Raw genomic sequence first — 27337 nt, forward strand, 5'->3', positions numbered from 1 at the left:
CAAGACTACTGGAGTGGGTTGCCGTTTCTGCCTCCGGGGGATCTTCCCAACCCGGGGATCGAACCCACATATCCTGCATTTCCTGCATTGGCAGGTGGATTCTCTACCCCTGAGCCACCTGAGAAGCCCCTACATCTGTGTTAATGGTGAAGAGGTGCGTGTGGGTCTGGGGGCCTGCTCTGAATGGAGGACGTGGGATTGAATATGATTATGTCAAAGTCATACTTTGGCCATCTAATGCGAAGAACTGACTCACTGGAGAAGACCCTGATGCTGGGTAAGACTGAAGGCAGGAGGAGAAGGGGACGACAGAGGATGAGATGGCTGGATGGCATCACCAAATCAATGGACATGAGTTTGAGCAAGCTCTGGGAGTTGGTGATGGACAGGGAGGCCTGGCGTGCTGCAGTCCATGGGGTCACTAAGAGTCAGACACAACTGAGCAACTGAACTGAATGTCAAAGTCTTTTCAACTTTTTGTACTTTGAAAGCTACAGTTTAAATGTGGGAGATTTCTAGATACTTTTTAGAAAAGTGGTGTCATGACTATAGCTTTTCACAACAATTTATATATTTCTCACTCACCCCAAGGAATCCTTCTTAAAGTGTCTCCTCCCTTTGCCCTGGGTGGTGGTGAGCATGTCATTTATCTCATCGTTCAGTTTGACTAGTTACCATGAAACGCCACTAAGAATTTTGTGGGGCCAGGGAAGTAAATTCCACCTCAACCTCCTTTCAACTGTTTGTTTGCCTTATAAGGAGTGTCTCTTGACAAATTTCTCAGTCTTTCAAGGTGTTTTTTGTTCTGCTTTTCCATGAAAATGGGTTTATTTGGGATCAGCAGATGCTTGTAATGCAGGGTCTGGAACCACCACAGGCCACAGCAAGTTGCCGGATAGTAAGGACGGGAGACACTTTTGTAGAGAGAAGGACGCAGGGGAGGGGAACGCTAATAAACCAAGAGTCCGGGGCTTTTCAGGGGCTGAGTGTCAAGGTGCCCTTTTGTTTACCCTCACAAATGCTCATGAGTTCTTCTTTCCAAACGACCCCTGGCCTTCACTTACTCTTTTTTCCCCTCATTTTCCCAGCTCTTCTTTCTGGCTCCTATTCCAGAGCCCACCCACAGAAATTTTATTCCAGGCGCATATGGCTTGTGTATCAGTTTCTCAAACCATATAATGTATATAGGAATCACTGGGGATCTTGATAAAATGCAGATTCTGGAACAAAATGTCCGGGGTGGGGCGGGAGAGTCCGCATTTTTCACAAGCTCCCAGGAGCTACTGGCACGTTGGTCCTAGACTCACACCTAGAGTAGCAGAGAACTCGAGGACACGACATCAGCCCCACCGACCATTTCCCAAGGCCCCTCAGACCTCAGCGGCCCTGATCAGTCAGGGTCTTTGCAGCCTTAGCTGGTCTCACGGTGATTGTCAGGGACAAGTCTGAGACACAGGATGTGGCACCGGGTGTCCTTCAGCCTGTGTGTTCACTTTCCCTCATCTGAACTCCAAAAGTAAAATGATCAGAAGTCTGACTGCTTTTTGACCTCCATAGCCATATCAGGACAAGGCTTCTCTGCATCCATCCTGCTGCATTCAAAATGAATTGAATACTTTCGAGACAAACTCCTGCCAAGAAATATAACCCACGTTTCTTTTTTTATGGGCAACAGTTACACTAACTACTGGGGTCATAAAAAGCCATTAACAAAGCAAAGAAAGTTTTGCAAGGATGCATCTTTCATTCTGACATGTAAAGTGGTGCCTCCTAAAACTTCGAACTCTGCCTTTAGAACTTGTAAAAGCAAAGCCAAGGATTGTTGAAGTTTTCTCTAGCTCTCTCTCGGAGTGTTAACTGGTCAAACTTTCCATCAAAGGGCAGCGTGATAATGTTATATGGCAGGGGCTTCTACTTCGTAACTAGTAACCCGGCTGTGACTTCACACTCCCAGACTAAGCTATTCCCTCCAGACAGATGTGTGAGTAGCTGTTTGTTATGATTGCTTCTCCATAGGAACCAGAGGCATAAAAAAGAGGAGCCAGAGAATTCAGTGCTTAGAAATCACAGGCTTCCTCCCTCCACCATCCATCATTCCCTATTTTCCTTTCTGACCCTGCAGCGCCCTTGAAGACAGAGGCTTCCAAGAATCCATGTCCGTTCATCAGCCCTTCTTTGGGGAATACCAAATACACTGAAATGTGCAAGAAAGAATATGACTTTATGACTTACGCCTGACTGAGCTAATAAAAGCCTTCACAAACTTCACACCGTATCTGTGGTCAGGCTTATGAATGCGGCCAAGCTGGACCAAGTGGTGATCCAAAGGGTAGCTGGCTAGATCTTCCAGTTCCTGGTCATTCCAAGAAGGCCCAAGGGAAAACACGAACAGGGTATAACCTTGACACTTGGCCCTCAAGGATTCTTTCTTTAAGGTTTCCCTGTCCAAGTGACTGGTTTCCCCAGCAGATATCACAAAGATGACTTTATTTCTTCTCAGATTGGGTGTCCTTGAGAAGACATTGTCCAGAGTCCACTGTAGGGCGTGACCAATAAAAGCATCTCCATTTAGCTGCTGAACGGATTCTTCCACGTGTCTCTTCATGAGGCGTTTACTCTTGTAGGTGGTCAGGTTGAATTCGCTTTTAACAGGGCTCCTCTGAGTGTTGGGTAGGAAGTGAGGGGGACTGAGGCTTAATAGGGCCACGCGGTCTCCGCTGACAGAGGTCTCGGGCTCTGGGGTGATTTCGAAGTGATCTAACAGTGCTCCCAAGAATCCCCGTATGTCTTCAAATTCTGCGCTTCCCACGTGCCGGGAGCCGTCCAGAAGGAAAGCAGCGTCCATGTAAGATCGCACAGGGGGTAGTCTGGCTTGATCGCAGGAAGCATCCGGCTTGCATACATCTGCGGACCAAAAGTCATTTCGGGTTACTAAACAGAAACGGACAGAAAAAGGGAAGATAGCATCTCAAACATTCCCACGTTTGGAGGCTGCAAGATCTTTGACGTTAATGTAGTAACTAAATGGCCTTGAGGTCAGCAACAGAAGCTTCCCTCGTATGTGGTTTGCGCCCTGACCCCGACAGTGCACAGATTTTATACTCAGCCCGTGTTTTGAGTCCCATTCACTGACGCAATCTGACATTTTGAAATTAAGTTGCTTTCAACAGAAGTTTCATCTTGGCTGAGTTTTAAGTTTATAAAGATAGACCTGGAAAGTTGATCTCATGCTTGTATGTGTGTTTACTGTATCATGACATAAAAAGTAATGACCTCTCTAACTGACGATATACCAGTTAAACCAAGGGCCCCTGTGATTCTACACATGCTACCTTATTACGAAAAGAAATCTGCTTAAAATGTAAGTGGAAAAAAAGCAATGTATCTTATTTCAATTTAAATAAAGGTTTATAACTCAATGTCTTATTTTGGTTTTTTTTGTAGAGACATTAAGGACAGAGCTACCACTTATATTTCATACCCATCAGTTGAAAGCTCAGTATGTGTTTATTAAATAAATGAGAATAAATACTACATGTTAATGGGCTTTCATAAAATATGAGGTCATTTTAATGTGTGCATATCTCATTTTTTAAAAGAAGGTATAGTAATAAAACTGAGAGTGCATTTTACTGAATCTGACCACAACACTCAGAGGAACAAGAAAAACTTGGAAATGAAAGGATCTTAGAGGTCATCTAATCTCCTAATTTTACCAAAGAGCCTGAGGGCAGAAGAATAAAATCATTTTGCCAAAGGACACATCAGCATTTCTAGGTGTATCTGCATATGAAGTCAGTGTTGTACTGTTTGAAGCAAGGCCACGTGGTACAGCAGAGTGGAGAGGCCCACTGGCCTGAAAGTCAGCATATTTGGGCTCTGGCTCTCCCCAGTAACAAACAAGCTGTGTGCTCCTGTCCAAGCCACCACTGGGCCCCAGTTCCATAGAATGAGATGGTTGGATTAGATGCACCTAGAGAGCCCTTATAGGGCCAACACTCTGCAGTCCTACATTTTCAATAACAGTTGATGGGTAAGGATGAACATTAAAGAGATGAATAAAAGCGATCAGATGGAAGGTTAATAACCAGAGTGCGGACCCTTAGTGGACGGAGCACACTTCAGAGCTCCAGTCTCGCTCACGGACTCAATAAAGATATAAACTCTGGGAACGCCCCTGATGGTCCAGTGGCTGAGACTGACGAGCTCCCAAGGCAGCGGGGCCCAGGTTCAGCCCTGGTCAGGGGACTGTGTCCCACGTGCTGCAGCTAAGCGTTCGCGTGCCACAACCAAAGACCCCGGGTGCTGCGACCAGGACCCAGCACAGCCGAACAAACACGCATTCAACACCAGGGACAGCAGCCCGCCCATTGGCTCAGTTTAGCGAGGTTTCCCAATTGCGAGAAACAACAGCCAAAATACCTTCCATGATGTGCCTCAGAGACAAAACAAGGCTTTAAGCCAAGAAGTGGAGCCCGGCTCTATCTCCAGACACATGCGGATCACTTCTGACCACAAATCACTCTAGCGCGTGTGTCACTGAGGGGTCTGACCCCAGAGCTGAGAACTTGAAGGGGAAGAATCAGACCGCAGTGTGGTGAGCTCCTCGGGGCTGGGGGAAATGACTGATCAGAGAGCAGCAGAGGGCAAGACAGCAGGAAGAGAGGGTTATTCAGAGAGAATCCCGCCTTTCTCTCAGAGTCGCCACCTGCCCATGAGTCACTCATACGGCCAGGAGGAGCATCTCATTGACACACGTGGAGAAGGAGAGGAATTAACTGCTTATTTCAAGGCCAAGTAGAGAGTCTCAGGGAGCAGCATAATGCGATCCGTGTTTCTCATAAACTGTCTTAAAACCAGCTTTCTTGATTTCGATTTGGCTGTGAGCAAATTATTTCACCTCATCTGTAAAATGGATCTAATAATCATTCAAAAATTTTAGGGCCATTATAAGGATCAAATGAAATCATTAGAAGGGTGTTTGGAATGCATTCCTTGTGGCTCAGCTGGTAAAAAATCCACCTGCAATGTGGGAGACCTGGGTTTGATCCCTGGGTTGGGAAAAACCCCTGGAGAAGGGAAAGGCTACCCACTCCAGTATTCTGGCCTGGAGAATTCCGTGGACTGTAAAGTCCATGGGGTCGCAAAGAGCTGGACACGACTGAGCAGCTTGCACTACACTGCACTACACTTGGAATGCATTAAACCCAATAGCCTGAGTATTAAAAATTATCATCACCACCATCACTGTTACATACGGCAATTAGAACAGCACATGGCTAATAGTGAATTTCTGATAACCGTTGGCTATAACACCCACCAGAGACCTCAGTGACTCCCACTCTTGTAATTATTAGCATGTTCAAATTATTAGAACACTAAAATGCAGGTTTGGGGCAGTTCTCTAGCTAGAACTACATACTGTGTGTCAACAGTCACAGGCAAATCGGCATTGCGAATCTTTCGGATCCCTAACAGTTGGGGCTTTGAGAAAGCCTCTTTCCAGTGAGAAATCCACTTCTGCTAACTTCCACTTCCACCATAAAGCATTCGTTTGGGGCGGTGAACATCTGAGGTTTAGAAAGCTCATAAAGGAAGCTGGCCATGAGACAGGTAAGTTTATTTCTAAAGATGATTCCGGCTTCCCAGAAGGCGCATGAGCTGAGAGGCTCCATCTGTGGACGCGGCTGTGTGGCGGGGTGAGCCCCGGGGAGACCCTCCCGAGGCCACTCGCATCCCTGCTGCCGAGTCCCAGCCCCTCCTTTCGACAGTGACTCACTGTGCTGCTGAACGACCTGAGCAAGTCACGCTCTCCCGGGGGTCTCACCGTAGCAGAAGGTACACCGCTGGAGTCCCTCGAGCGCTGCTACAGAGTCAGCTCCGGATGGGATAATGAGGACTTGGAATCTGCCTGTGTCGTCAATCTGCAAGAAGCCAAAGTGAGAAGAGCTCCATGGGTGGGCCTGCGGAACCTCCCAGGATGGTTCAGAGAGCTGAGACCTATAGAGAGCAAAAGAGCCCCCTCCCTCTCAGAGGGTCCCCGGGGAGGCAGAACATCAGCAGGCCTAAAAGCACTGGTCTGGGTTTAACCTGTGACTCTCCTTTTAGCTGGAGGACAAGCAGCTATGCCTCTGTTTTCTCATCTGTGAAACAGAACAATCATGTTACTCTTTAAAAGGGCAAGTGTGTGCACAAAATGAGTTCATAACTGAAAAGTATGTTACTGGTATCAGGTAGGTACCACCAAAGTCTACCTTCGCACCGAAGAAATAATGCTTTCAAACTGTGGTGCTGGAGAAGACTCCTGAGAGCCCCTTGGACTGCAAGGAGACCCAACCAGTCCATCCTAAAGGAGATCAGTCCTGAATATTCATTGGAAAGACTGATGCTGAACCTGAAACTCCAATCCTTTGGCCACCTGATGCGAAGAGCTGACTCATTTGAAAAGCCCCTGATGCTGGGAAAGATTGAAGGCAGGAAGAGAAGGGGAAGACAGAGGATGAGATGGTTGGATGGCATCTCCAACTCAATGGATATGAGTTTGAGTAAGCTCCGGGAGTTGGTGATGGACAGGGAGGCCTGGCATGCTGCAGTCCATGGGGTCGCAAAGAGTCGGACACGACCGAGTGACTGAACAGACTGACTGACCGTACAGCACAGGGGACTCTATCCAATACTCTGTAATGGCCTATTTTGGAAAAGATCCTAAAAAAAGAGGGGTTATATGTGAATGTGTAATTGATTCACTTTGCTGTATGGCAGTAACTAACACAACACTGTAAGCCAACTACACTCCAATAAAAATTAATTTAAAGAAGATCCTGTGATGGTCGGGCAGCAGAAAAGGGGTGGACAGGAGGGACCAAGTGGGGATGCTTTGTAAACAGGGACCTGTTTACCTGTTACACTGGGTCTTGACTCTTGCCTAACACACCAGCAGACACAATTAGTCTTTATTAATTATTAATAATTAATTAGTGGCTTTTACTTACTAGTGGCTTTTAATAGGTATCTGGGATGACTTCATCTGCACTGTGATCAGGGACCAGGAAACCACATCCAGAGACTGTGGATCAGACCATGTGACAAGGACACAGTCACCTCTTACTGTCAGGGTGCAGGGATGCAAGTCACAGAACGCTTGGGCTGGGAGGAATCTCAGAAGCCAGTTCCACCATTTCAGTGATGAGGACAGGGAGCCCAGGGAGGGTAGAACAAAGACACCTCCCCTTTAAACTGCTTTCCCCATGTGGGACCCGCCTTCCACTCTCTGCCTGAGCTGCCTGGATGAATGCAGTTCTGTCTCAAGGGTTCAAACCTACCTTAGAACACAGCTTTCACCACGCCACCCAGAGACTGCCGCCCTGGATTCACTAGCGCGTGTTCTGTGTGTCTAAAATGTGGCAGCTAGCTGATTACTTAGGCTTTACGTTTAATCCTGCGGCAACACGGTGGTGTCCACCTAAAGCCATACGTTCTACTCACTGATGCTAGTGCATGCTTTCTTAAACATGGGGGACCCCAGGGGGTCTGTGCTCTCCCCTCTGCCTCCCCCAAGTACTCTCCTAATCAATAAAGTTTGGCAGATGTGGTCTTGGAGTCATTCATCCTACCACACAGCATTGAGCAACTTCTGTCAGCATATGACAGAAAAATTACCCAAGCTGAGTTGGGGATTTAAAATGAAAATATCCTGTGATAGTTCACTTTTCTTTTTCTTTTTAATTGGGAGGAAATTGTTTTAAAATGTTGTGTTGGTTTCCGCCATACAACAACACAACTCAGCCATGATCACGCATGTATCAGTTCAGTTCAGTCACTCGGTCGTGTCTGACTCTGTGACCCCACGGACTGCAGCACGCCAGGCCTCCCAGTCCATCACCAACTCCTGGAGTTTACTCAAACTCATCTCCATCGAGTCAGTGATGCTATCCAACCATCTCATCCTCTGTCGTCCCCTTCTCCTCCTGCCTTCAATCTTTCCCAGCATTAGCATCTTTCCCAACAAGTCAGTTCTTCACATCAGGTGGCCAACGTATCGGAGCTTTAGTTTCAGCATCAGTCCTTCCAGTGAATATTTAGGACTGATTTCCTTTACGATTTCCTCTAGGAAACAGCTCAACTGGAGGTCGTGGAATTTCCAGCTGAGCTATTTCCTACATATATCACGTCCCTCTTGAGCACCCCACCCCTCTAGGTCATCACAGAGTGCCACGCTGGGCGCCCTGCGTTAGGTTCACTTTTTCGATTGCTCAGTATCCTGTGGATTCAAAGCTGCACCAGCTTGGATGGTCCACAGGTGGACAACGTGATCTTCAGTCTATGGTTCTGGGTGATACCTTGCTCCTTCCTTTCTCAACATCATGGGGCTCCAAAAATATGTGCATTCGAGAAGATACAATTAATACTCTGAGCACTCTCCTTTCTCTAGACAATTCTTTATAAACAAAGAAAATCCTTCAGAAAATAAAAAGCCTGGGTGCTCAGAGTGCTAAGTTTCCCACTACCCACACACCCCACCCCCGCAATTTCACCTCTGTGTCATCACTAGAAAAATCTGTGATGTCAACTATTACCCCTAATGTTTCTTTCACTGCTGCTGCTGCTGCTAAGTCACTTCAGTCGTGTCCGACTCTGTGCGACCCCATAGACGGCAGCCCACCAGGCTCCCCCGTCCCTAGGATTCTCCAGGCAAGAACACTGGAGTGGGTTGCCATTTCCTTCTCCAATGTATGAAAGTGAAAAGTAAAAGTGAAGTCGCTCAGTCGTGTCTGACTCCTAGCAACTCCATGGACTGCAGCCCACCAGGCCCCTCCATCCATGGGATTTTCCAGGCAAGAGTACTGGAGTGGGATGCCATTGCCTTCTCCCAATGTTTCTTTCACTGGAAACGCTAAAGAGCAGAGAAAAGGAAAGAAAATAAGGCTAGCCCGAAAGGATACATTTCTTGTAAGTATATTGTAAAGGGAGGCCCATTCTACACTAGAATTCTTCACATGCAGCAAACAAAAGTTCACCAGAATTAAGAGGTAATTGCCTCTTAATTATAAGAAATTATAAGATAACAAACTATAAGAAAAAACCTTTGGGACAAAACAAAGCTGAGGTTAAAGTTTTTTCAATCAAAATAGCCTTGCGTTCCAGAAGAATGAATGGCTCATCACTCAGCTTCACACCATTGTGAAAAATGTCCAAGATGGGGGTCACACCATCTGTTCACTTGGAAACACAGGGAAATGAGCCCGCATTGTCAGAGCGGCTGAGTCTGAGACCTGCCACATGCGTCCACACCGATTTTGAATTTCAGTCGGATTCTGCTGAACTCTTAGACAAATGGAGATGTAGAAAATCACAACGGTTATGAAACAGATGACGATTTTGTAATATGGCCTCCAAATAAAAATGTATCATGTCATTAAACTTGAGCTCTGTTCCTAAAATACTAACAAATGATATATTTATGACTGATTCATGTGGATATACAGTGGAAAGCATCACAATAGTGTAATTATTCTCCAATTAAAAATAAATTCAAAAAGAAGCCGAGGGGAAACTGAAAAGTAGTAACATCATCTCTCTTGTGCAATGCCCAGTATTAGGTTCCCACCGATTTGTTCTGAGCCCTCTGGACATCCCTGCGTAGCTCCATCCGCTAGTGGGTGAGGTCTTCTGGTTTTCTACTTACTCTTGTGTCCCCAGGGTCTCGGGTGGCACCTGGTATATCTGAGCTGCTCACTCAACCTGTGTAGGATGAATGAACCTTGGACCAAGCCTGACCTCTGTCTGCACGTCTAACTCTGTTTCTACCCAAGGGATGTTGAAGCCAATACTGCTCTGGTCTATGAGGGTGGTTGTCAAGAATTTGAACCTCCACTGGTGTTCTTTTGAGATAAACTCCTTCAACAGAGGAGCAAGGAGTCTCTAGGTGATTTGGGTAGAAACTCTTAAGTGGGATTGTCAGTCCTCCAATGCTCAAAAGAAAAGCTCAAAGAATGCATTTTTCTTAAGTTGTATGTGAAGCACATACCTTTGAGTGGGTAGGTGGAATTGTGTCTGTTTAAATTTGTATCACAGGTACCATCGATTATTTGAGTCAGGATATTAAGTTGCATTTTCTGTGACTAAATAAAGTCAAAGGACAATGGGGGCTCCCAATAAAGAGGGAATTAGAAGGACTCTGGGCTTCCCTCATAGCTCAGTTTGTAAAGAATCTGCCTGCAATGCAAGAGACCCTGGTTCAATTCCTGGATTGGGAAGATCCACTGGAGAAGGGATAGGCTACCCACTCCAGTATTCGTGGGCTTCCCTGGTGGCTCAGCTGGTAAAGAACCTGCCTGCAGTGTGGGAGACCTGGGTTCCTTCCCTGGGTTGGGAAGATCCCCTGGAGAAGGGAAAGGCTACCCACGCCAGTATTCTGGCCTGGAGAACTATACAGTCCATGGGGTTGCAAAGAGTCAGACAGGACTGAGCGACTTTCACTTTCATTTTTCTTTTGTGTATCTACTCACAGAGCTTTTGAGTCACTACCTCTCACAGCAACTTCATTAGTGTAGGCTGGTTCCAGATTCTAATGTGCAAGCATTTTATTTTCTGAGTCTCATACACCAACCTGTTTCTTTGCATAATTCTGAGTTTGTTCAATGATGCTAATAGCAGTTTCAGCTCTTTAACAATGCAGACTTTAATATTGTTAAATGGAGTTCAGTTCACTATCAAGAAACTGATAACAATCCTAATTAAAACAAGAACTACCATTCTGTTTGCTATATCCCAGGCACTGGTGCATGGAACGCCATCATTCCCTTTGCACCAACTTCAGGAAACAAGCACCGCTTTCTGCATTTTTATGGAGGAGTACTATATTTCAGTTCTGATCTGCTTAGCTTAGCACTTTCACAGATAATATTATCTGGAGAGGGTCTCTAAAAGGCCTCTTAATCCTGATTCTCCAGGAAAGATGGAGGTCACCCTTGCCAGGTGAGTGACCACCCCTAGAAAAGGCCTCAGAGAAAGGCGGCATCCTGCCCACTTATATTTAGTCACCTGGCCCGTGACAACATCCATCAATCTTGCCTTCAGAAAGTTCCTACTCAAGTCTAAACCGGGGTTTGCCACTGCTATGGCTCCCAGTTTCTCTGATGGGAGAGCTTGCTCTCTTGGAGTCGGCTGGTTAGTTCTCTGCAGTAAGAACCCTCCACACACCTGAAGGCAGGGGCTCAGCTGCTTCTCACTTCCCTTTCTCTCCATGAAATAACTGTCAAACACTCGTCTTCCTGGCTCAGGCTGTATTTCCCAGCACCCTCTGCGGCTTCACTGCGGTCTCTCCTCACGGCTCTCCCGTGAATGGAGACCAAACCAGCATGCTGGGTGGACACCGATGCCCGGAAGGACACTGTGCCGGGTCCAGCAGGTGTGCTTTTTCTGTAAGGAACCTCTGCCACAGAGGCTCTACTCACAGGGAGTTTTAAGCATCGCTGTGATTCCGGGTGGTTTATCTAGAAATGCTACACAGCGAACTTCCTGGTGGTCCAGAGCTCAGGACTCTGTGCTGTCACTGCTGAGGGTGAGGGTTCAATCCCTGGTCAGGGAACTAAGATCCCACAGGCTGCTGGGCACTCAGGAATGAAAAATAAATAAATAAAAGTGTCAATAGAAATATTACACAGTAAGATTTTAATCTTCAACCTCAGAGGCTGCAACTGGAATGACTTTTCCTTCATAAAGGGTAGATATTTACATGATCGGTAAAGTTAAAAACTCAGTCCATGGGTCTCCATCACACAGCAGTGACCAACATGCTGGCCACCTCAGTGACATCCTTGAATGTTTATTGGCCCTCCAGCTTGGTATCTATATACCAGAGCCAACTCAGAGAGTCTTGGAGAATAGAGGCCTGGATCCAAGCCCCGACTTTGCCACGAGTCAGCTTGTGAACCTGGGCATATGGGTCCACTTCTGCAGACTCGGGCTTACCTGGTGTCTCAGCTGGTAAAGAAGCTGCCTGCAATGCAGGAGACCCCGGTTCAAATCCTGGGTCGGGAAGATCTGCTGGAGAAGGGATAGGCTACCCACTCCAGTGTTCTTGGGCTTCCCTTGTGGCTCAACTGGTAAAGAATCTGCCTGCAACGCGGGAGACCTGGGTTCTATTCCTGGGTTGGGAAGATCCCCTGGAGAAGGGAAAGGCTCCCCACTCCAGTGTCTGGCCTGGAGAATCCCACGGACTCTATGGGGTCACAAACAGCCAGACACGACTGAGCGACTTTCACTCACTCACTCCGCAGACTCAGTGTTCTCATCTACACAATGGGAATAACAGTGATTCCCATCTCACACAAACGCTTGGGTGAACTAAACAGGACGGTGCATGTCAAGGGCGTGGCATGCGCCTGGTACTCAGTAAGGAACACTTCGCACAGCTCCATGCTTTCTTGTAAATGCCCCTGAACAGGGGCAGAAAGACAGAGAAGACTTGTGAGGCAGGTGGCCCTTCTTACCACAAACGATCGCCGGACAGCCGGCACCTGATTGAAGGCGATCACCACCGGGATGATGTCCAGGGCGCTGAACTCCAGGCCCGCGGTGGTGATGGTCTGGGGGTCCACGGACGGGCCGCCACTGAAGAAGGTGGCGATTCTTCTGGCGTGAGACCCCGGGAGCATCCGCTTGAAGACGTGCCTGGACACAAACCTCATGGCCTTGCCGATGTCCCTGCTGGCCGTGGAGCGCTCGTAAGGGAGGGCCTCGATCTCTCGGAGGAGTCTGTCCTTCCTGTAGGTGTCGGAGAAGCGGATGAGGAGCCTGGCGTGGGAGTCGTAGGCGAGCACCGCCACGCGCGCGCCTGCGGGGCAGTGGTCCTCCCGGAGCCGGAGGCCGCTCAGCAGGGAGGACAGCATCTCCTTCATCCGCAGAAACTCGGGCTCTGAGACGCTCCGGGACTGGTCCAGCACGAACACCAGCTCCGTGGGGTACACGGGGCACCGCGGCGTTCCTAAAAGGCCAGAACAGGCGCCTTACCATGAGATCACTCGCTTAACATGAAAATAAAAAATGATGCGTACATAAAGGCTAAGTAATTTTAAATGTTAAACATTAAAATATGGAAGCAACTTAATCATTAAATGTTAATAACTCAAATAGTAAAACACATACTTAAATATTTAAATCTTGAGTAATTAAGATTATATTCTAAAAACTGACTTTGCTCTCTTAAATAAAGCCAAAGATGAACTCGTTTATGAGACAGAAACAGACTCACCGACATAGAAAGCAAACCCATGCCTACCAAAGGGGAAAGCGGTTGGGGATAAATTAGGAGTTGGGGATTAGCAGCTACATAATATTATACATACAACAGAAAAACAGCAAGGTCCTATTGTATAGTATAGGGAACTATATTCAATATCCTGTAATCGACCACAATGGGAAAGAATCTGAAAAAGAATATATATACACATACATGTATGCACGTATATAGCTGAACCGCTTTTATATACAGCAGAAACACAACATTGTAATCAACTATACTTTGGCCACCTGATGTGAAGAGCTGACTCATTAAAAAAAAGACCATGATGCTGGGAAAGATTGAGGGCGGGAGGAGAAGGGGACGACAGAGGATGAGATGGTTGGATGGCATCCCCGACTCAATGGACATGGGTTTGAGTAAACTCTGGGAGTTGGTGATGGACAGGGAGGCCTGGCATGCTGCAGTCCATGGGGTCACAGAGTTGGACACGACTGAGTGACTGAACTGAACTGAATCTTAAAAACAAATAAAGTACGAGAAGTCTATAATTCGAGTTTTAATGAACTTCGTACATTCATTACTAAAACTCCTAAATAATAAAGAGCGCACGGATATGCCATTTTACCTATGGAGACCGGATCAACGGCATCATGTGTTTGCCGCTGGAGCTTTGCTAAATAAACAAAAACATAATTTTTTCTTTTTTTTTACTTAATGAGGAAATTTAACAGGGGTTAAAAAGGGATGAAAGTTGAAAATTCTGTTGATCATTTCGGACTGGGACTCACCTTCTCTGTACGTCAGTGTGCTCGTCTGTAAAATGACAGTCTTCACAGCACCAACTGTCTAGGCGGTTAAGTGATCAGCGCAGGTAAAGACAGCACTTAGGACCATGGTGCCTGGTACGTACCAGGCGCTCAGTTAATGCCCGCCATTTCTATTATTCTTACTGACTTACCCATGGTGACAGGGAAAAGCTATATTACTTAAAAGAATGAGGAGAGTGTTAACTGATGAATTTTTATTTACGTTAGAAAAACAAACTTAACCAATAAATATGCCTACTTACTTAGGGAAACTTTAAGACTGTTAAACTCGAATGTGTTAAGATTTACTCATTGATTGCAATTCATTAATTCTAATCCCAGTATCCTGCACTTATCACAGTCAGAGGTTTATATCTACTTATCTGACGTATGTTTGCCTCTCCCACTGCTTTATGAAGTGTGGAGACAGAGACGGTCTCTCTTGATCTGCCAGACTATTAGTCCCTGCCATGCATCTGGGGTCTCATAAAGGTTGAATGAAAAAGAAACAAACAAAGGACAGTTCTTTGGAACAGGGACAGGAAGAAGAACAGAACTTTCAGGATGGATGAGATGCCTGGTGTTGAGATGCATTTTGGTAAGGAGGAAAGTGGGGGATGTCTTTTCCTTGGAGGGGGGCCTCCTCTCGTTCAGAGGCTAGCAAGTCAGCTCTTCCCAGGCGAGCTCAGGACTCTGACCCACAGGGGCTGGCCAAGCGGGCCCAGGGGGGTCACCTTCTCAGCTGGTCCACCTGGACCTCATCACCTTGGTGGTGGTTTAGTTGCTAAGTCATGTCTGACTCTGCGACCCCATGGGCTGTAGCCTGCCAGCTACACTGTTCATGGGACTTTCCAGGCAAGAAAACTGGAGTGGGTTGCCATTTCCTTCTCCAGGGGATCTTTCTGACATAGGGATCGAACCTGGGTCTCCTGCATTGCAGGCAGATTCTTTACCAGCTGAGCTACAAGGGAAACCCCATTACCTTAGTGCCAGGCTATCATCTCCTTAAGGTCCTAGACGCTGGGACCTTCATAGGCAAAAGGACCAGTAAGAATAAATGTCCAACCCCCAAATTGCGCATCTCAATGGAGAAGGGCATTTAGTGGGCCGAGCAGAAACTTAAAAATGTCAGAAATTTCAAAAAATCAAGGTCACGTCTATTTTACGATCAGACTGAGTAAAATTATGACCAAACACAACCATGTTTCCGCTAGTATTCTGTTTGAGCTGCTACCTCACATGGCAGCAACAGGAGCAATAACAACATTGCAGCCTCTGATCTGTAAAGGGAAACAAGATACAAGCGCACTGGCTGAAGATAACAAAAAATTCAAGTTTTTAGGGAAAAACCCCTCAAGGCTCACCAGCGTGCTGCCAGCACCCCGAGGATTCTGAGGAACGCTGGGCTGGACTGTGGAGGCTGGAGGCCCTGGGGAGGACCCATCCACATGCAAGTCCCCACACGGAGGACCAATGTGCTGACGGCCACTGCACAGCACGGAGCAAGTGACAATGAGGAAGGAGGGAAGCAAACCCAGTCCCCACTAGGGGACGGCCACCCAGCAACGGAGGCCCGTCCAGGCCACCACCAAGCTGGCCTAGAAGAGCCCCACACGGCCCCTCCCACTAAGGCGCGTCCCTGCAAGGCTCCCCTGGTGGCTCAGTTGGTAAAGAATCTGCCTGCAATGCAGGAGACACCGGTTCGACTCCTGGGTCAGGAAGATCCACTGGAGAAGGGATAGGCTACCCACTCTGGTGTTCTTGAGCTTCCCTTGTGGCTCAGCTGGTAAAGAATCCACCTGCAGTGCAGGAGACCTGGGTTTGATCCCTGGGTTGGGAAGATCCCCTGGAGAAGGAAAGGCTACCCACTCCAGTATTCTGGCCTCGAGAATTCCATGGACTGTATAGTCCATGGGTTGGCAAAGAGTCGGACACAACTGAGCAACTTTCACTTTCCCTAGAATGGGCTCTCCCACAGCAGCCAAAGTAAACTTTAAAAACTTGTTCATCAGTTCATGTTTATACCTTCAATACTTTAATGCCCTCCCATTCCATTTTGAATTAAGCCTGGCCTCCTGAACGTAACCTACGAAACCAGTGGATCTGGTCCCTGCTCCCTTTTCCACTTCCTCACACGCCATAACCCCCTTGTCATCGCGTCTCTGTGACTTGGGCTTCCATCAGGAACGAGAAAACACCTGGGTCTCTCTTGTGCTGTGGCCTTTGCACTTGCAGGATCCCCTGCCTGGATCTTGCAAAGCCAGCGTCTTTTTTATTCTTCATCCAGACTTCAGTGTCATTGCCTTATTGATGAACCCGCCCTTCAGAGGCATCTCTCCCCGCTCTGTTATTCTGTGACAGAATACTTCATTCTTTATCTCTTTCATAGGAACTAAAGGATTCTGTAATTCTTTTGCTTGTTCACTTATCTGGATCCTCCACAAGAATGGGAGCTTCCAAAGACGGGAATTATGTCCATCTTAGTCAGCACTGTCTGGGATGGAGACTACCACATAATGGGCTTCCAATAAATATTTGTTGAATGAGTGAACAAGCAACCAGAGAGCATGGGTTGACGCGTTTACATAAACAGTATAGGGGTATAAAGGTATGGAGGGCCATCACCCTCTGGGTTATAACAGAAACAGCATGTAACCACCATTTGTAATATTCCTGAAAACTGGCCCAGAAGTATTAAGCCAATTTGGTAATTAACATCAGCCGTGATCACCATAGATTTTAGCACTATCTGAGCTACACCTGTAGCTTACTTGCTATCTTATCATCCCTACCTTTATTGCACGCACTTCTGCGCTTTGCATCTTAATCCATAAAAACTAGACTATAGACACAAATAGAGTCAGAAAGGAAGGGAGGGGAAATATTGTTACAAAAAAATCTATTGGTAAGGTAAACGGTACTGGTCGTCATCAGGATGTTAATAATTAAAAGATCAAACACTTGGTTGACAAAGAGCTGTGAGACTCAGCTTAAACTCGAGTGATTTATTGGCGGCAGGGCTGGGGCTGTGCTACCAAGAGAGCTTAGATAAAATTTATATGATCTGGCAGGCAACACAATGTTCTAACTCATCTTTCCAGATGTGCAACATTTTGGAGCTTGATTATAAGATGCCATAAATAAAATTACTCACCCTGTCTGCCAGCTGGGGAGGAAGAACAAAAGAAGTTGGGTTATTATTTGGTAGGAGTACAGCATTCTGCATTGTGTAAGAAATCATGGCAACTGAGACTCTGTGAGCTTTCTGTAGACGACTCAAAAAATCAAGGCCACAAATAGCGTTTGAAGACATGCAGACAGATCAAGCATCTTGGTAAAAGCACAGGTCCTTCCACAGAGAAACAGGGCTGGAGACTCAGGAGGGCCATAAGTCAGTAGCAGGCAGCCAGCAGTCAGAGGGAAAGGCTCTCTGCCTGGGAGGGGACAGCACATTGCCGAGAGAGGCCCTGAATTTGGAAAGTTAAAAGGTCTTAACCCCTTTTCACTCTAAATCTCCCCATGTAGGTATCTATAGCTATTGATTACATATAGGTACACATATATACATATTAATATATGTGTGTGTATATGTAAACATCCTCAATAGATTTACTCTTAAGTAAATGAAGCTTTCTCCAGGGATTTGTATAGAAACAGAATTTCTGGGACACAGAGTATCATACATCTTCAACTTCGATAGGTGTTGCCAAATTACTCTCTGATGTGGGTTTCGCCAGTGGGTCAATTGGTGAAGAATCTGCCTGCGAGGCAGGAGACCCAGGTTCGATCCCTGGGTCGAGAAGACCCCCTGGAGAAGGGAATGGCAACCTGCTCTAGTATTCTTGCCTGGAGAATCCCATGGAAAGAGGAGCCTGGGGGGCTACAGTTCATGGGGGTCAAAAAAGAGTTGGATGCAACTGAGCAATTCACACACACAAATGAAGCTTAAGCTTTAGAACCACACTGTCCAATAAGAAAGCCACTAGTCTCATGCGACTATTTATATTTGAATTAATTTAAATTAAATGAAATAAATTCAGCTTTTCACTTGCACTAAGATCGCCGAAGAATCGATGCTTTTGAACTGTGGTGTTGGAGAAGACTCTTGAGAGTCCCTTATACTGCAAGGAGATCCAACCAGTCCATTCTAAAGGAGATCAATCCTGGATGTTCATTGGAGGGACTGATGCTAAAGCTGAAACTCCAATACTTTGGCCACCTCATGAGACGAGTTGACTCACTGGAAAAGACTCTGATGCTGGGAAAGGTTGGGGGCGGGAGGAGAAGGGGACGACGGAGAATGAGATGGCTGGATGGCATCGCCGACTCTGTGGACATGAGTTTGGGTGTACTCCGGGAGTTGGTGATGGACAGGGAGGCCTGGCGTGCTGTGATTCATGGGGTCGCGGAGAGTCGGACACGACTGAGCGACTGAACTGAACTGAACTGAACTGAAATGTCCATCAAGGCTCAAATTCCCCTGTGGCTAGTGGCTACATGTTGGACAGTGCAGTAGACACTCCCATCATTGCAGAAAGTTCTGGGCAGCACTGTTGTCAACCTCTCACCCCAGGGGTCCCTGGCAAGGCCTTGAGAAGGGCCCGGCCATGTGTTCACATGATCACATACTTTTATAACAGGCAGAAGTCATTGGCTGTGATTTCCTTTCTTGTTCTAAACGACACTTCTGAAGTAGTTTTGTACCTCGTTTTGGATTTATAATTTTGTATTAAATCCCTCACATTTTGAAAGCTCAGATCTCATCACACTTGGATCTACCCTTGAGTCAATATAGGTCTCATGGCTCCAACGTCAGAGAGCCCACTCTACTAGTACAGCCCCAAAGCAAGCAATCTTCATGATCCAATGCATAGATTTGATTCCCAGAATGGATGGTTCCATTCTGCTACAAGGCACGGTTAAGCTCATAACTACATTCAAAGCTTTGGAAGGTCTGTCTTTGAGACCCATACTGCCTCCAGAAATGGGCTCTTAATGTGTCTTTTTTCTCTCCCCAAATGCCTTGAGGGAACTGTGACATTTTTTTCAGTCCTAATGTTAATCTAGGAAGTCATTTGTAGGTGAACATTAAGCAACCAAGTCTCCTCATCTTGTCCATGGAATTCCTTTGATGCTGCTAACACGTGTTTTGATAGAAGAGTCTGCTCTAAGGGTCTCAAAGCAAATTCAAAAGAGCGTTTGCCAAATCAAAACCCCTTTTTCGCTTTTAAAACTTTGAAAGTAAAGAAAATACAGGCAGACTGGGTAACTTTAGAAGCAAATGAGTCTGATTCAAGGTAGTCAAGTACACCTTCTCAGGGAATGACAAATAAACGTCAGAGTTCCCACCAGCTAGGATACCTCCTTGCCGCGACTGACTTTCACAGCAGCTGAATTCAATCCTTAGCTATTGTCAGGGGTTAATAATTTTAAAAAGTTTAATGTGACTCCTCACTGGTTGATTTCACCATCAGGAGAGTTCTGACCTCATATCTTCATTTTTTCCTGATTAAAAGCACTAGATACATCCTTCCTTAGAGCTGGGAGGCATTTCAGTAGACATGTTGGCAGCCAGAGAGGGAGTTAATAGACATCAGTCTATGCTGCCTCCAAATACGCACAGTGACATCTCTAATTTTAAGAAACTGTCTGGTAACTTGTCTCAATTTTGAGCGCAGAATTTGCTGCTTTTCTTCTACAAATGCTGACACCCCGGGTGATCATCCTCAGCGTGATACTTACGACTATGGTCCCACACGTACTGGATGAGCTCACATGTCTGCAGTTCAAAACATAAAACAGAATGAATTAACCAACAGACTCCAGGTCCTGCAAGTTGAGAAATAAATAAATGTCAAGGGACGCTCGGGCTCTGTTGGAGTCAGCAGATACGTACAGAGAATGAAGCCAATCCTTTGGCCCCTTTCACACCCTGGGGAAACAAAAAGAATGTGGTTTCAGGGTTTTGGACGCATGTCTCAGGAGCCAGAATATGCATCAACATTACTCTAAGAAAAAAATAGCTTCTTAACCTTTTTATTCTCAGTAAGAGGGAAAAAAAATCCATGCAGGATACTCATCACCAGATTAACAATAACATTCTAAGGGGAGGAAACTGTTCGTAGTGAGCCTCCAGTGGCCACTGTCCTCCTGCTGTATCTCTGGATGATAAGGGTTGTCCAGAAGACAAAGTCGGAGCTGGCAATGAGACACTGGCCGGGAGAGCTTTGGAGCAGATCCTGGGGCTAGAACTAGATAAGGCTGAGCCATCCCCTGTGCCAGGCCCTTCTTAACGCAGAGGTATCGAGTTCCCCAATGCTTTGCCTTGGCCACTGGGCAGCCGCTGAACAGAGCCTGAATCTGTGCCCATCATCGGCTGGATGACAAAGGGACTAGACAAGCCAAATATCTGGAAAGGTAATCCGCATTGTCTTCTAAAAATGAATATATATATATGTATATGACCATATATGATCATACATATATATGATCATATACATATACAAACATATATGCACATATTTATCTATCTGGGTAGGGGATAGAAAGAACAAAGTGGGATTGTTTTGTGTTTCATCTGTTCAGTCTCAAGTTGGAACAGGAAGAGTCTGGCTGAGCTCAAAGAGACGGGAAAAATGTGATGGCTCCCCACCCAAACTCCTCAAGAAAATAAGTTCCATATGAATGCAGTGGTGGTAACTTATTCACTATTTGTTAATTTCCTCTCCCTTTCTTTCATTCACTGATCACTGACTGTGAGAAAAAAGGCAAGGATTGGTCAGATAAATAAAATTCACTGATCATTGAGAAACCTCATTCTAGATGAAATAAGAAATTTCTTTTTGCTTCCTTCCTCGGTTCCCCCCACCTCCCGAGAAATGGCAGCTGATATTTAATCAGCACTTTTTTCCCCTCCTCTCCCTGAGCACATCGAAGGTGGACAAGTGGTGGACGTCATTGCCAAGCTGCAAATACAGAAAGCATACACATTTGCATAATGAGGACTCCGGGCACTGACTTTTTATCTGGAAAAGGAGCTGATGGGATTGATGGGTGTTTGATTTACCTTGCGTCCAGGAGGTCCCAGCTCCCCGGGGGATCCTGGTTCTCCGGGAAGCCCAGCAGATACCTTAAAGCAGAATTTATTTACCTTAAAATTATACATATGTGTTTGTGTGCTATGTGGGTGTTTGACATTTCAAAAGCAACACACTTTCACTGTAGGAAACAGAGAGATTGCCAAGAAGCTCACAGAAGGAAAAGCATCCTCAGCGACCCCTTCTCCCCCAGATAATACTCACTGACAGTTTGTTTCTTCTTCTAGTCTTTTACTTATTTATCCTTTTGGTGTTAATCTCTATATATCTTTATATATATAAAGATATACATTTAGACTAAAATCATGGTCTTTATTTTTAATTCTAAAGAGTATTTTTTTAAAAGCAATTTTAGGTCCAGAAAACAAGTTAAGAAGTTACAGACGTTTCCTATATATACCCTGATCCTTCACACTGCTAGCTGCCGCCGTTATCAGCATCCCCTACTGGAGTGGTCCGTTTGTTACAGCTGATGAACCTACATAGTTTACAGTAGAGTTCATATCTGGTATTTTACATTCCATCTTAATATATTTGTATACTTTTTATTGCTGCCTTTTAAACTAAACATATATTTCTGGACATTTTCATGTAAATAAATATTCTTTCACAGAAATCCCCTTTCATGGCTGCCCTGCTGCTGCTGCTAAGTCGCTTCAGTCGTGTCCGACTCTGTGCGACCCCATGGACGGCAGCCCACAGGCTCTGCCGTCCCTCGGATTCTCCAGGCAAGAACACTGGAGTGGGTTGCCATGGCCTTCTCATCATGGCTGCCACAGTATTCTAGTACATGAATATACTCTGATTTAATCAGCCCCTTATTGTTGGCATTTAAGTTTGCTGTTGTTGCAATAAGCATGCCACTGTAAAGTCATATGTGAAGTTCTGATTATTTCCTTAAGAAAGATTGCTAGAATTAGAGGTGCTGGGTCAAGGGAGAAACTTTTATCTAAATGAATTTTTATCTCAATTTATCTGAATTTAGTAGGTGACTAACAAACACATGAACACAGTAACAACAAAACACTCAGAAAAGCAAAAATTTAAATGTAAAAACCCTCGAAAGAACCACAAGAAAGCATAGAACACTTGGCTGGAAATATTTGTAGTAAGATGGGGAATAGCAGCAGCAAATAAAAACACCAGTTGTTGACTACTTATTTTATGTGAGTGCATTCAACAGTATAATTTATCACCAAGAAAGCTAGAATTTAGTTGAAAAATTAGGACAGTGTTTCTTTGTTCATTCGTAATGTCAGGAGATGTACAAGATTTATGAGAGCGAAAGACAAGGTTGTTTAAAATCAACTTAATGTGTAAAAGCATTGCCTGTGAAACAGCAAATAATGACTAGATGGCCTTGATGTCTTTGATATTCACAGCACGCTGGGTTAAGTGAAAAAGCCAAACAAAGTGCAAGCTTACTATTTTATTTAGAAGATATAGATTAACTTCCGGGGGGAAAAAGGTATATTGGACATAAGTGTTTATTTCTGTTCCCTCCAGTGTTTCACTAAAATAATACTAAGCAGACTTCTTTTTTTTTTTTAAGATAAAAGATAACAAACATGGGGGGAACGAGCAATGAGACAATAGCCTTCAAACTGGAAAGCATTAAATGACTGCGAGCTGAGAAAGCTGAATCCTAGGCCAGCAGCAGGGAAGGCTCAGAGGCTGTGGTTTTATAATGCCTTCTCAGAAAGCACCTCTAGAAGTGGGGGTGAAGGAGAGAGGCACATCAGGCAGCTTGGCTGGGGAAGCCCCGAGCTTCCTCCCGGTTCTCAACAGTTGCGTCGAATGTCCCTTCTTTCTCCTCGAGGACGAAGGTAAAACTGAGATGGCTACACACCAGGAAACCCAGGCAGGGGTGAAGCTTGGTGGTGCGGTCCAGAAAACAAGGCAGTCACGTGAAGCTGTGGAATAGATGTGAGGCCCCTAGAAAGCTGGGGCTCCCAGAAAGCTGGCTGCCAGACCTTCACCCTTAGGTGGAAGATTGAAAGAATCTTTTCAGGGGAATCTGACTAGACAGAGAAGAAAGACCCCAAGATGCTGATCTCAGATGTTTGCTAAGTAGCAACTCAGTCAGATCACTCTTCAACGAAACTTGTAGTTGACGAGCCCCACTCATTTCCTTGGGGCTTCCAGTCAGATTTTGTGTCCTCAACTCTTCAACACGGAGACACGTGAGCCACGGAGAACAGGGCAGAAAAAACACTGCCGGGAACAGGCTATGCTGGGCAAAGGGGACTTCAAAAGTACTAATTTATATCCTCAGAGAGATGAGATGTTTCACCCACGAAACAAAAATAGGATAGTTTAAAAAAGAACATTCAGGCAGCAAAAAAAAAAAAAAAAGAGTGCTTGAAAATTAAACTGTGAGAGAAGCTTTGTAAGATAAAGTCAAAGAAATCTCCCAGAAAGTAGAACAACAAGACAGCTTTTAGAGAAACAGGAGCTGCATGGCAGACAAGGTGCCAGCTTTTCACCAAACCTTGTGAACTTGTTGACTCTAAATAAGTGGTCCTTAACTGGGGGAAAGTCTGTGTCCCTCAGCCTTGACTCCTGTGGGGACATTTGACAATGTCTGGAGATATTTTTGGCTGTCATGATGGGGAGGGGTGGGTCGGTGATGCTGACTCTAGTGGGTAGAGGCCAACTGCTGCTGCTGCTGTTGAGTCGCTTCAGTCGTGTCCGACTCTGTGCGATCCCACAGACGGCAGCCCACCAGGCTCCGCCGTCCCTGGGATTCTCCAGGCAAGAGCACTGGAGTGGGTTGCCATTTCCTTCTCCAATGCATGAAAGGAAAAAGGGAAAGTGAAGTCACTCAATCTTGTCCAACTCTTAGTGACCCCATGGACTGCAGCCCACCAGGCTCCTCCATCCATGGGATTTTCCAGGCAGGAGCAATGGAGTGGGTGCCATTGCCTTCTCCAGGGTAGAAGCCAGGGACACTGCTAAACATTCTGCAATGCAAGGAACAGCCCCCACAGCGATTATCCAGCAGAAAACGTCAGCGGTACTGTGGCTAAGGAACCCTGCCTGGAAGGGTGGGCATGTGTAAAGTTGATAAAAAGTATAAATACAAACATGCCTTTATACCCCAAACAAGGCAGGTTAAAAATTATGGCAGATTAAAAAAGAAAACAAAACAAATGCTCCAGTTGGGGTGAAAAATGGTAAAGATTTAGAAAACTTAAACTAGGAATCTAATCATTCCAAGAGAACTAAAGAAATCCTCAAAGCTTTATTACCAAAACCCTGCAACAAAAACTTGGAAGTTTTTCAGTGTCTGAACTTCAAACTTAAAAATACAAGTTGTAAAAGAAGGCAGCTTGGCAGGTGAAATAAACAAGTTGAAGACAGTGATAAATTGTCCAATGTGGGGGAAAAAAATGAAGTAACCAAAGGCCAAGAGAGAAAAATTATATATTCCCCATTAGCTTTTTTTTTTTTTATGATGACTATGCCACTGGGCACTAAGAGAACCCAAGAAACTGCTGGCCGTGTCTGCGTGCCGCCCATGTTCAAGGGTAAACTACCTCATTAATACATTGAGGGAAAAGATCAGATGTATTTCAATGCAGATGACATCTAGATTAATTTGAAAGTCTTTTCCAATTATCTTTCTTTTATCAGTCTTTTTTTTTTTCTTTTGAGAGCAAAAATATTAAGGGACAGTCAACCAAAAACATGTATAAGGAAAAGAATTACAGCCAGGAAATAGTCCTCCTGGGAAAACAGAATGGAGGGAAAGAAGTTTCTTTGCTTCGTACCCCTAAAGCCCACATGAATAGTCTCTTCGCATACAGTTTTCGCTATACTTTGTAGGAGAAAACAGATCAGGGTCAAACTATAGTGACAAAACTGAAAAACCACCTCAAGTAACAGCTTGGTTTTTTTTCATCAGAGTTAGTGTTTTTCTTATCCAGAAATTGACATGGTATCAAGATCTATTTACCTGATCGGAGTTGTTCTGATGAAAAGAGATAAAGTCTCAGGAGATGACTGTCATAAGATTGTGTCTTTTATAAAGTGACCGTCTCACTTTTGCAATGTATGGTAAATAGAGTCAGCAAAAGTCATTGTTAGCCCACAGGAACCCAAGGCAAGCTCGAGATGCAGATGCTTCTGAGGGTTCGGGAGATGGGTGTTTATTCTGAGTGGACCAAAGCTTTAGGCACCGTCTTATATGATTAATGAAAACTTTCTCAGAGAGCTCAAGAGGCACTTTCCTGAGCTAAACTGGGAGAAGATCACCTCCTTAAAGTAGTTAGACGAGACCCTAACACGGGAGACAAGACACCAATGGGCAGTAAGTTACATGAGGTCTGCCGAGGGGCTAGGATTAAATGGGTCATATTTGGTGGTGCAAACACTGTTTTGGACCACAAGGGTTCCTTAAGAAAAAAAAAAAAAAAAAAGCACAACTTATTTCCAGTGTTAAGAATGGTACCTTATCAGTCAGATCAGATGAACCTGGTCACTAAGAGCCAATAGTTTATTGCAAAGAAGGAGCCAAATATCCATTTCCCTGCCCCAAGTTTGCCTTAACAAACATTACACGTTTTACAAGCTTTTGGGACCAAGCAACAACTCAAACGACTATAAGCGCGTGAGAAAGGACTTCCCACCGCAGTTGAGGTTGTGAGGCTCTCACGACTGAGGAAACTCACCGTCTTGCCTCTAGCGCCCTTGGGTCCAGTTTGCCCTGGGCCACCAGGGTCCCCGACCTCACCCTAAATAAGTTCAGAAAAATAAAACAAAATGGTTAGTAAAACCGAAGAGGTATATCTCAGTGTGTTTTTATACTGGTTCCAACATGAAGACATTTTTCACATATATTTTTATCTTTAATAGCCTTCTTTGAAGTGTCTTTGCCCTGATAACCCCATTTTCTGATTCTCCGCACACCCCACTGGAGACTCACTGTTCTATTTCTCTGTCTCTCCAGAAGGAACACAGCCTCCTTGGAGATATGGGCTGTGCTTTTTACTCTGTCCCCTGATCCTATCACAGGAACTGGAATTTACTGAGCTCAGTCAGCTTTCCAGCAGGAGTGGAAGCCTTAAGGTAGAGGACAGCATGGTTAAACTTATTACCTGAAGGTGACTTACAAACACATTAGGAGAACTGAGGCAAGTGAGATCAGGCAATTTTGGTTTTTCTTACATTTTACTTCCCTTTGAGCAAAGAAGAAAATACATATGGTACAGGGGGAGGAGGACTCGTGAGGAGAAAAATATGGATTATTTCTTCCTTGTGAATTAAAAAGCTAGAAATAAAAGATTATTTTTAAAAGCCTGCTTCTTTCTTCTTCCCTTGCTCCATAAAGGTTTCTTTTTATCTATTTATAATTAATTTTTCTTCTATTGTCCTATAACACATTTCATAAACCCAGGAGTATCTCTGATCTCTAGTTAGCATGAAGTACACAGTACCTTAGCTCCAATTTCTCCAGGGAATCCTTCTTGCCCCTATAATTGAGAAAATTAATATATGCACATATCACTGGTGTAGGTTTATATTAACTTTAATCTTGCCTGCTGCCTTATTTATTTTAAATGCCTCTGAACCAAGAAAGGGCCAAAATAAACTGTACTGCATGGTCTGAGACACTAACTCCAGTCTCTAAATTAAACTATTGACTGGTCTCCCCATCATGACAAGCTTAGATCAATGGGTAAAACGTACACCTTAGCTCTCCTTCAAATGTAGACATTCAACAGGAGAGCTGGTGATCTGACCATGTGTTTCTGAAACAGTCTTCTTAAACTGGATTTCAGCTTAGAGGGAAAAATTCTGGAAGCCTGCAGACTAAATTTGATCGTTTGTTTTCTGGTACTCTGTTTACCTTACTTTGGCCACAGGCTATAGTTCTAAACATATGATAATCCTAACTTGATGAAAAAAATATTTTATTTAAGATAATGTTTGTTTTCTGATCATTAAAAGTAATATCTCCTCAAATATATTTAAAATAATAAAAAGACAGAAAGAAGAAAATTCACCCAAATTTCACTTCCCAGAACCATTACTATAAATATTTTGCCATATTTTATTTAATCTTTTAAAAATGCATTTTCGCACAGTTAGGATACATGTTTTTTTTTCTTATTACATTTTGATTTTTACTTGACATTGTCACCTAAGTTCTATATATTATGTATGAAAACATTCACATTCATTTT

General features: G+C 44.9%; 1 protein-coding gene across 1 annotated transcript in view; it reads right to left on the reverse strand.

The window, feature by feature from the left end:
• Positions 1–27337, reverse strand: part of COL6A6 (collagen type VI alpha 6 chain) — a 163851-nt gene that overhangs the window by 11611 nt on the left and 124903 nt on the right. The window contains exons 27-35 of the mRNA XM_055416583.2: positions 26588–26623; positions 25823–25885; positions 21119–21181; positions 19949–19984; positions 19795–19831; positions 17207–17218; positions 12495–12988; positions 5828–5924; positions 2233–2904 (exon numbers count right to left, since the gene is read on the reverse strand). Of these exons, the coding sequence (XP_055272558.2) occupies positions 2233–2904; positions 5828–5924; positions 12495–12988; positions 17207–17218; positions 19795–19831; positions 19949–19984; positions 21119–21181; positions 25823–25885; positions 26588–26623 (1510 nt within the window). The remainder of the gene's footprint in view (positions 1–2232; positions 2905–5827; positions 5925–12494; positions 12989–17206; positions 17219–19794; positions 19832–19948; positions 19985–21118; positions 21182–25822; positions 25886–26587; positions 26624–27337) is intronic.

The sequence above is a fragment of the Moschus berezovskii genome, chromosome 1, assembly GCF_049115385.1.
Source record: "Moschus berezovskii isolate FMDL1 chromosome 1, NW_MosBer_1.0, whole genome shotgun sequence".
In the NCBI taxonomy this organism is placed as follows: Eukaryota; Metazoa; Chordata; class Mammalia; order Artiodactyla; family Moschidae; genus Moschus; species Moschus berezovskii.